The following is an 11,108-nucleotide window of genomic DNA, read 5'->3' on the forward strand; positions in this document are numbered from 1 at the left end:
AGTATCTGTTGTATTAGCAGATGATGAAGATTGTAAACATATTTTCATTATTATTGTATTATTTCATATAATAAAAAATGCATTTTAAATTACAAATATATATAAAAAATATCTCATTGCAGTAGTTTTACTCGTCAATCTCTAGATGGAAACTAGATTGGAAAATCATCGGAAAATGTATTATTACTACTATTACTACCACTACTACTATTAATACTACTACCCCTACTACTATCACTGCTATTACAACCATTACTACTAATATAACAGCAACAAAAAACAACTAACACAACTACTACTATTATTGATAGTACTAATATAAAACAATACAGTCTGTACTCATGGCCTATTGTATATAATCCTCCACCATCCTCCGCCATTCCCTCACATATATATATATATATATATATATATATATATATATATATATATATATATATATATATATATATATATATATATATATATATATATATAAAAGCAGAGGATTGGAGCAGCACTGTGAACAAATGCCTGACTAGGCTGGTGCAAAGCTTCAAAAATAAAGGAGTGACCTCTCCTTATGTGTTAGATATCCAAAAAAGAGAACGTGAAGCAGCACTCAAATAAAGTGAATTTATTCATTCAACATGGAACCACAACGTTTAAACCTCCTCTATGAAGGCATTTTCAAGTAGTCACTACTTGAAAATGCCTTCATAGAGGAGGTGAAACGTTGTGGTTCCATGTTGGATGAATAAATTCACTTTATTTGAGTGCTGCTTCACGTTCTCTTTTTTGGATATATATATATATATATATATATATATATATATATATATATATATATATATATATATATATATATATATATAATATCTGCTACCTGTCTCATATCTATCTATCTCATATCTATCTATCTATCTATCTATCTATCTATCTATCTATCTATCTATCTATCTATCTATCTACCATCTATCTATATATCTCTTATATATTTACTTGACTTCTATCTATCTATCTATCTATCTATCTATCTATCTATCTATCTATCTATCTCTTATATATTTACTTGTCTTCTATCTATCTAACTATCTATCTATATTTCCCATATCTATCTATCTATCTATCTATCTATCTATCTATCTATCTATCTATCTATCTATCTATTTTGTTGTGAATGTATCACCTCCAAGCAGGATTGAGGACTTCCCCCTGTGCCCCCCCCCCCCCCTCTACCCCTCCCTTCGCTGTATGACAGGGTCTGTCCGGCGCCATCACCCACAAGCCAGCAGACAGCCCCCCATTCTCTGCCCGTTGAGGACCGCGGGACGACAATGGGCTCAGCAGTGAGCAGCATTCTGCGCTCTGCCCGGGGCACAATTCCCCTTCTTAAAAGAGCCGACAAATCCTTTCTGCTCCTTTGTAGGAGAATTCCCCATTGAGAGGAAGCAGTGAACCGTGTGATTTCCAACTTATTGTTATCACCTATTTATTAATTGTTCTCATCTGGATTTAATTGAGCAACCAGGGACTTTTAGACCAGGGGCACTTAACCCTCTCCCTCTAGAGACCCACTGAGGTTGCTGCCTGCGGGAATGAAGGGGTTAAGTAATACTGATTGACAGGCATTATTCTTCATCACTGAGAACAGCAATGGAGGGGGTTTAAAGGGGTTAGCCTTGACTAGTGGGGATGCCAGGACGCGCCTATGGGTATAGGGATACAGGAGATGTTAGTCCTAGGGACGAATTATATGGGACTGGAGTTTCAGGCAGAGGATTCATTTATGGTTATGGGGTTACTGAAGTTGCTTGGCTAGGAAGCATTGTGGATATTGTTTGAGTAACTGGGGCGTCACATCTAGGAATTAGGGGGTATTAGTAAAGGGGAGGGCAGGAGGTTAGTTTTAGGAGGCCCTTGTGGAACATGTGGAGCGCTGGGCATGTCAGATTTTCACATGGAATGTAAGACGCAATGATACCCATGGGGTACAGAAGTTATCAGGCATTTGTGGGTGAGATAAGTACTGCTGTGTCAGGCACGGGAGATATGGGGTGTACCCCCCCCCCCCCCCCCCAGTTGTGGAATGTTTACACTGACAACCCTGACTTGCAAGTGATTTCATCCACCAGATTTCATTGTCTCTAATGCTCTGGAGAGGGAGTCAAAAGGTGTGTGACAAGCATGAAACCGCTTTCCCAAACAATAAATGAATGGAGTTTTCTTAGCCCCGGGACCTTCTCCTGACTTCTGTCTTTTGATCTTCTCCACAGCTTCCCAAACTCAAAGTTTTGGTACAAGATCTAATCTGCCATGTTACCCAGTGATCTTCAAACACTGCAGATAGGGAGCTGATCATAGCTGTCCGGCTGGAGCTGAGGATGAGAAGCCTTCAATATTTGTGTCCTATCATATCTTATCTGTCATTCTGTTACTATCCAGGGACATATACACATACATATAAATATATATATAGGAATACACTACTGATCTTGTATAGGCGCAGCATTGACACTTAGGGCATGACCACACATGGCGGAATTCCTCCGCAACTGTCCGCATCAATGCCGCACCTAATCCGGGTTGCGGATTACGGCTGCGGATCTGCACAAAATGTGCAGAAAATTGATGCGGACTAGCTGCTGCGGACTGCGGGAAAAGTGCTTCCCTTCTCCCTATTCAGTGCAGGATAGAGAGAAGGGACAGCACTTTCCCTAGTGATAGTAAAATAAATTCATACTTACCGCCCGTTGTCTTTATGACGCGTCCCTCCTTCGGCATCCAGCCCGACCTCCTTGGATGACGCGCCAGTCCATGTGACCGCTGCAGCCTGTGCTTGGCCTGTGATTGGCTGCAGCCGTCACTTACACTGAAACGTCATCCTGGGAGGCCGGACTGGAGACAGAAACAGGGAGTTCTCGGTAAGTACGAACTTCATTTTTTTTTACATGATACATGTATATTGGGATCGGTAGTCACTGTCCCGGGTGCAGAAACAGTTACTGCCGATCGCTTAACTCTTTCAGCACCCTGGACAGTGACTATTTACTGACGTCTCCTAGCAACGCTCCCGTCATTACGGGAGCCCCATTGACTTCCTCAGTCTGGCTGTAGACCTAGAAATACATAGGTCCAGCCAGAATGAAGAAATGTCAAGTTAAAAAAGCAAGACGCATCCGCAGCACACATGACATGTGCATGACAGCTGCGGACTTCATTGCGGAACTTTGAATCTCCATTGAAGTCAATGGAGAAATTCCGCCATGAGTCCGCCACTGCTCCGCAACAGACAGAGCATGCTGCGGACACCAAATTCCGCTCCGCAGCCTATGCTCCGCAGCGGAATTGTACGCATCGTGTAAACGAACACTGCTAAATTAAAGTGAAAGTCAATGGAGAAACGGCTCCGCTGCGGAATAACGCTGCGGAGTGTCCGCAGCGGAATTTAAGTGAAATTCCGCCATGTGTGAACCCGCCCTTAGGAACGAACTTCTGAGGATGACAAGAGGCTTAATAATACTAAGGGCTAGTCATTAAATGCTGAGTTATTGAAAGCATCACTGATATTAGTGACTCCAAAGAAGTTTCCTTTTGCCCTAAGCTATAGTCTAACTGGAGCCAGCACTGTGTCTGCTGCAGAACCTGCCTCATTACACCAATTAGTCTCTGTCTGAACTCTAAACTATGTGCACATCACTGCAGACAGTCCTGAAATTATAATAATACTGTGTGCAGCAATAAGTGTGTATGTGTGTGTGTGTGTGTGTGTGTGTGTGTGTGTGTGTGTATACACACACACACACACACACACACACACACACACACACACACACGTAATATTAGTAATAGCCATAGAAACAGCAACAGTCCAAGAGTACAGGTCCTGAAATTATAATAATGCTATGATAATACTGTGTTCAGTAATAAGCGTGTATGTGTATATATATATATATATATATATATATATATATACACACACATACACACACACACACACACACACACACACACACAAGTAATATTAGTAATAGTGATAGCTATAGCAAAAGTAAAGAGTAGTAGTAGCAATAGCACAGACCAAGAGTACAAATCGTAAGATTATAATATTGTGTGCCGCAAGAATAAATGTGTGTGTGTATATGTATATATATATATATATATATATATATATATATATATATATATATACACTCTCACACTAGTAATGTTAGTAATAACCATAGCAATAGTAAAGAGTAAAAGTAGTAATAGGACACGTCATAAAATACTGCTACCACTTATATTAGAAATAATAGTACTGATATGTAATAGTAATAGTCATTGTAATAATAAAGGTAATAGTGCAAACAGTCAAAGAGCACAAGTAAAAAAATAATTATACTAGTAGTAATATTAACTATCTGTCTCTATTCATCCATCTATCTATATATCTATCTCTCATAATTAGTAATAATTTTAGCTTTAGCAAAAGTAGAAGTAATATATATATAGAGAGAGAGAGAGAGAGAGAGAGAGAGAGAGAGAGAGAGAGAGAGAGAGAGAGAGAGACGTGCCTTGAATTAGCTCTCTTTATACAAATGTATCCATAATATTGTATCCATAGTATAGAGTATCCCAGAGTATACATAGTATAGAGTATCCCAGAGTATACATAGTATAGATGTAGCAGTGTTAAGCTTGTTCTTTACTCAGTTAAAATAACGCAAAATGTATTACATCAAACTCCAGTCCTATGAAAACCCACAGAAAAGCATAGCGATCTTACAAACTCAGCTCCACTACAGCTACATACACACACAAACAGAAATACGCGCACACACACACACACACACACACACACACACACACACACACACACACACACACACACACACACACACACACACACACACACACACACACACACACACATATATATAGCAGAGTTATGTAAAGAAAACATTTATTTTGTACACCTCTTAAAACCCTTGCTCCTATGGAAAACATGGGAAACTCAGCTCCGCTACATGGGTATTTTGCTGTAGTGTTCTTTCTATTTCATGTTCGCCTCACAACAAGCAATAATTATATTTTCTTCCTGTGAATGTCATTGAAAAGCTTAAAATCTAATGATTCCAATGTCTATAATTAAGATTATTAAATGTTATCTCATAAATGTAAAACGTCAATCATTCCCTAGAATTATTAGTCGTATCCACGGTAAATATCATAAAAAAATACTTGAAGTTGCATGAAAGGATTTATAATAAGTTCAGAACCTTTTTTTTGTACTCTTAGGTTTGTATCCCAATATAATGTACAATAGTGTAATAAAATGATGGCATTCTATGAATATTTCCTGTGCGCCTTTTACGAAAATTCGCTCCGAACTCATAGGGAGAGAGTGAGAAATGTCGGATGATTATTTCTACGTGGTCAACCATGTTTTACATTATCCTCAGAGCCAATGTCCTACATTTGTTTAATTGAATAGTTACAATTTTGTTACAATCTCAAATTGTATCAATTTGTATCAAATCATTCTGTTAGTTCACTGTGCGTCTGAAATAAGTAAATTGCATTATTTTTCATATTTCTCCTCTGTCATTACCCCAATATATAGCTAAAGCCAAACAAAATAAAACATTCAGAGCACTCAGCACCACAGACGCACCATAGGACACATTTTGTGCACAGCAAACACCCAAATCTCTTATTTGATATAAAACACAACATGAAACCACATAGCTACATTAAAATTAATTTATTTAACAAATAGAACTATAATATAAATGATAATAAATTTCAAATATACAGTATATTACATAATGCACCCCTTCCAAAGGGATTAATGCAATAACAAAATAAAAAGGCAAACAGACAGTGCTGTTAAATAGAAATACATCATCTCTTACATGGAAGAGACACCTTTATCTTTACATATATATACCCCTTTATCGACAATGTCATCTGCTGACATCATTGGATCTAAAAAAAAAAATCATGGCAGATGAGAAATCATCCATTACAGGTACCCTTTAACCTTTTGCTATAGTCTACAAAGGTGGTCTGCCATCTGTGGTTCTCCTGCTGCTAAAAAAAACTACATCTCCCAGCATGCCCTGACAGCCACAGATGGTCAGGACATGCTAGGAGTTGCAGTTCCAAAGCAACTGGAGAGCCACAGGTGGCAGACCACTGGTCTACTACAGAAATAACAATGTGACTGCTAGATTCATGTACAAATTTAGGACATTTTTAAACCAAACCTATCATCCTAATTCATTATTTGTATTGAACATGAAGAATGCATTTGACTCTTGAATTTCCAGGTTTTTCTACACATGGTCAACTTTCCACAAGTGGGCTGTAGGGTTCCTCTAGTCAGATGCAGCTAACAAGGCGATAATGGCAATACATGTCGAAGTGATTTAGTATTTCTAATGATGAATTCCCTAGGAATTCATAAATAGTGACACAAAGTTCTGGTGCTGGAAGATTTCACACAAGGTCCTTGACAACAGTCTGGATTGGGTTCAAGGGACTTCTTATGAGAGATGATACATGCTGTATCCAACATGTGCAGTGTACAGTCCCAAGGGTGATACAGGCAGGGAAGGCCTGTGAAAAGGACTGGAGGTTCCATACAATGAAGCTGTGGGGACAGGAGTCCCAAATGGGAAAGAGATGCCAAAAGCTGGTGGCAACATGGGCTTGGCTGCCATTTTGAGCTTTTCAAGTTCTGCTTCTTGAAGCCTCTTGGCTTTTGCTCTTCTATTTTGGAACCAGATCTTGACCTGGGTCTCAGTGAGGTTGAGTGAACTGGAGAATTCGGCTCGTTCAGCTATAGAAAGATATTGTTTCTGTCTGAATTTCCTCTCCAGGGCCAGGAGCTGGGAGGTGGTAAAGGGAGTCCTTGGCTTCCTGTTGGTTTTGTGCTTTCTCAGAGGGCAAGCTGGTGGGCTCATCCTCCCTGAAGAGATCAGAACAAGGGTCTTTTTTAGAAACAACACTTTACAGAGATATTGTGGCACCAACAGAAAATATACAGGATTATTCAGCTGCAAGATTTTGATAACATTGTAATATTTTTTTTAATAAAGCTACTAATAAAACTTAGTTCACAATAGCAAAGACTATATAATAACGAATACAAAAATAATAATATCACTTATAATAATAATAATAATAATAATAATAATAATAATAATAATAATAATAATAATAATAATAATAATTTAAAAAAAACAACCACCACTATAACATTACAATTTCTTGTAGGGCTCTTGCTTGCCCTTTGCTTTGTTATATTATGCTGTTGTTTTTTTAATTATATTATTATATGTTTTTATTAGAATTGTTGAGTATAATATATAAGCTACAAGGACAATACAATTATAGATAGACCAAAAAGAAAAAGTTTCCAAAGTTTTCTACCGGCAGCAATGAGTTAATGCAGCTTCAAGAACAAACAGAGAAAACCTCCAAAAATCCAATACTTACTTGTTGGGGAGGGAGAGAATCTGGGACTCTGCATCCAGGGGTTGCTTTCTCTGTCAGGACTCTCAGACTTGACAAGTGCTTCTTCTGGGAGTTTCATGATTCCCCCTACAGTAAAATGGTTGAGAGATATAGGGGAGCTGGGGGTATCTGCAGGAGCCAGGGAGCCCATCCTAGGGCTTTGAGATGTCCCGGCTAGTGGGGATATGTCCCTGTCTCTTCCGGGCTTCTTGTCAGCCATCAATGCTTCCACACTGAAGGGTAGGATTGCAGCATTCACCCTGGGCTTGTTGTCACTGTCCTCCTCCACTGCCATCTTTAGGCTGGTCTGCATGGTTGTCTTGCTGAAAGAAGGACTTTCAACTTTTGCACCACCAAGCTGGAAAGAAGTCATAAGAACACCAGGGGCCATACAGAAGTGATCCTTGTAAACCTCAGACAGCAAGAGGACATGTGCTTTCCATGGGAGATCAGCAATGTGGATCCTCAGCAGGCTGGACGATTGTTGTCATACTTCAAGCTGGAGACTCAGCACTTTCTTGCTAATAAAGCTGAAGCCAATAATGGTATGGTCCAATAGGAGAGCAGAGGGGGAGGGAGCAGCTGTATGATAGGCCCCGGGTCCCCTCACACACAACTCTCTGTAACTCTAGGACTTGGAGCTGCGCCCATTTGCAGCCCAGCAGAGCCCTTTCCTTTCATACAGTTACCCAATTGCCCTTTTTTTGTGATTTGCAACCTTGTTGTTGACTTGTTAAATAAAAGAAATGCAAATCAGATTGTTTAACAGCAGCTGAAAATGACCCGCAACACAAATGAAGTATAATTAGTGTGTTTATTATGACTCTTAATCCACCTTCAAAGGGGTCTTCTTTATTCCCTTTATCCCCCTCCACCTTATCTTCAGACAATTGTAAACGATACATCTCTTACAAATAGCAAACACAAAGTAACAAACACAAAGTCCACAAACAAGGACAGTCCAACTTTCCGTTACAGCATAAAAAGTTTCACAATAAAATTCACGAATATGTACCATGTATCTATCTATCCATCTATCTATCTATCTATCTATCTATCTATCTATCTATCTATCCAGGGGCGTAACTAGGAAAGACTGGGCCCCATAGCAAACTTTTGACTGGGGCCCCCCCTCCCCTGGGTGTCACACAACCCCCCCCCCTTGTAGATAGTGCCATTTTTACAGCCCCCGCTGTAGATGACGCCATACAGCCCCCCTGTAGGGAACACCATACAGCTCCCCCTGCAGGGAACGCCGTACAGCCACCCCCCCCCCTGTAGGGAACGCCATACAGCCACCCCCCCTGTAGGGAACGCCATACAGCCACCCCCTGTAGGGAACGCCATACAGCCACCCCCCCTGTAGGGAACGCCATACAGCCACCCCCCCCCCCCCCCGTAGGGAACGCCATACAGCGTCCCCCCTCCCAACAAAAATGTGACCTACAGTGTGTCCTACAAAATACATGTATCCCCTCTCCACAGGATCTCCACAGGACAGGGGATACATGAGTGATCGCTGTCAGCGATAGGGAGAACGGGGGACTGAAAGTCCCCTGAACTTCTCCATGACTAACCTCTGACTTCCGGCGTCTGCGCAGCTCAATAAAAATGAAAGGAGCGCTGGTCACGCATGCGCACAAGCACGACCGGCGCTCCATTCATTTCTACGGAGAAGCCGACATAGACCCCGGAAGTCTGAGGTTTGTGATGGAGAACTTCAGGGGACTTTCAGTCCCCCGTTCTCCCTATCGCTTCCAACGATCACGCATGTATCCCCTGTCCTGTGGATGTCCTGTGGAGAGGGGATACATGTCCTGTGGAGATCCTGTGGAGAGGGGATACATGTCCTGTGGAGAGGGGATACATGTCCTGTGGAGATCCTGTGGAGAGGGGGATACATGTCCTGTGGAGAGGGGGATACATGTCCTGTGGAGAGGGGATACATGTCCTGTGGAGATCCTGTGGAGAGGGGATACATGTCCTGTGGAGAGGGGGGGGGGATACGTCTTTTGCTCTATTTTGCGCCTTCAGGACCAGACACCGTTTAGCCATTTTTAGCACGTGTTAGTTAAATGGCTATAACGTTTTTATTTGTTGGGCTAACGACATGATTTTTACGACGTTTTTTTCCGTAGACAATGCAGGTTTCTTTTTTTATCGTTTTTATACACACCTTTTTTGCTATTTTAGAATTTTTATTCATAAAGTTTCAAAATAATAGTAAAAAAAATAAGCTTTTTTACGTTTGAGCTATTTGTTTTTGGTAATAACATAGTTTTACCCTAAAATAGACCTTTTATTTGTGATCGTCATTGTCTACCGTAAATTTTTATATATTACATGTCTATATTAGCGTAATTGGGTCAGTGCTAGCGTTACAACAATGATTGGCGGAGGGAACGTTTTTTTTTTGGGGTGGGTATTTTATGTGTATTTATTATTTACATTTTTTTTGCACTTTATTATTTTTTTATTACTATGGTCTGTTCCTCAAAGGTCAAAAAAGACCTTTGGGGAACTTTATATATTTTTTTTTCTTTCTTTTACACCATGTTTTTCCACTGCAACTGGAGCTGCACAGCAGCCCCAGTTACAGGTGAAATCAGCCCTCTCATAGTGACGATTGTCACTAATAGGGCTGTGCTGGGTCTAGTAAGACCCAGCAGCAGTCTGCCACTAACGGTACCCGGTGATCATGTGACCAGTCACATGATCACCGGGAGGAATAGAGACGGCGCCGCTGCTGCTGTCTCTATTCCTGTACACAGCGCGCATTCAGCGCTGTGTACAAGTCATCAGAGAAGACAGAAGCAGCGAAAGCTGCTTCTGTCTTCTCCTCAGGGTCCCCGGCAGTCACTGACAGCCGGAGACCCGACATTCAGCTGCCCGATCGCGCGGGCAGCAAGTTAAAACCCGAACCGTAGAAAGTCTATGGCTCGGGTTTTAAGGACCCGTCCCTGACCGCTGGCCGTAAAAATACAGCCAGCGGTCGGGAACCAGTTAGTGGCAGAGCGGGGAGATACCTCCCCGCTCTGCCGTAGTGATCAGTGGCGTCCCGCTGTAGCAGCCATAGCGGCTGCTAGCGGAGCCTCCGGCCATGGTGGGGGCCCGTGCTGGCGGGCGACACGGGCCCCCTCATGCCGCGGGCCCCGTAGCAGCCGCTACTGCTGCTACGGCGGTAGTTACGCCACTGTAAATCTATCTATCTATCTATCTATCTATCTATCTATCTATCTATCTATCTATCTATCTATCTACCTATCTATCTATCTATCTATCTATCTATCTATCTATCTATCTATCTATCTATCTATCTATCTATCTATCTATCTATCTATCTATCTATCTATCTATCCATCCATCCATCCATCCATCCATCCATCCATCCATCCATCCATCCATCTATCTATCTATCTATCTATCTATCTATCTATCTATCTATCTATCTATCTATCTATCTATCTATCTCATATCTATCTATCTATCTATCTATCTATCTATCTATCTATCTATCTATCTATCTATCTATCTATCTATCTATCTATCTATCTATCTATCTATCTATCTATCTGTCACTCTCACTCACTCTCTATCTATCTATCTACATAATATATTTAGCTCTC

The 11,108-nt window shown here is 40.9% G+C and overlaps 1 protein-coding gene across 1 annotated transcript; it reads right to left on the reverse strand.

Annotated features, from left to right (window-relative positions):
- Positions 1-6,286: 6,286 nt before the first annotated feature.
- Positions 6,287-7,923, reverse strand: MSX1 (msh homeobox 1). Its single transcript, XM_075849075.1, has 2 exons — positions 7,465-7,923; positions 6,287-6,934 (listed from the first exon to the last, which is right to left on the reverse strand). The coding sequence occupies exons 1-2, from the start codon at positions 7,871-7,873 to the stop codon at positions 6,510-6,512; spliced, it is 834 nt and encodes a 277-aa protein (XP_075705190.1). The 5' UTR covers positions 7,874-7,923; the 3' UTR covers positions 6,287-6,509.
- Positions 7,924-11,108: the final 3,185 nt, after the last annotated feature.

The sequence above is a fragment of the Rhinoderma darwinii genome, chromosome 1 (assembly GCF_050947455.1).
Source record: "Rhinoderma darwinii isolate aRhiDar2 chromosome 1, aRhiDar2.hap1, whole genome shotgun sequence".
Lineage (NCBI taxonomy): Eukaryota > Metazoa > Chordata > Amphibia > Anura > Rhinodermatidae > Rhinoderma > Rhinoderma darwinii.

Coding starts and splice junctions, on each gene's coding strand:
- MSX1 (XM_075849075.1), bottom strand. CDS start 7,873: ATGGCCCCTGGTGTTCTTATGACTTCTTTCCAGCTTGGTGGTGCAAAA. Junction 6,935..7,464: donor ATTCTCTCCCTCCCCAACAA/GTAAGTATTGGA, acceptor TGATCTCTTCAG/GGAGGATGAGCCCACCAGCT.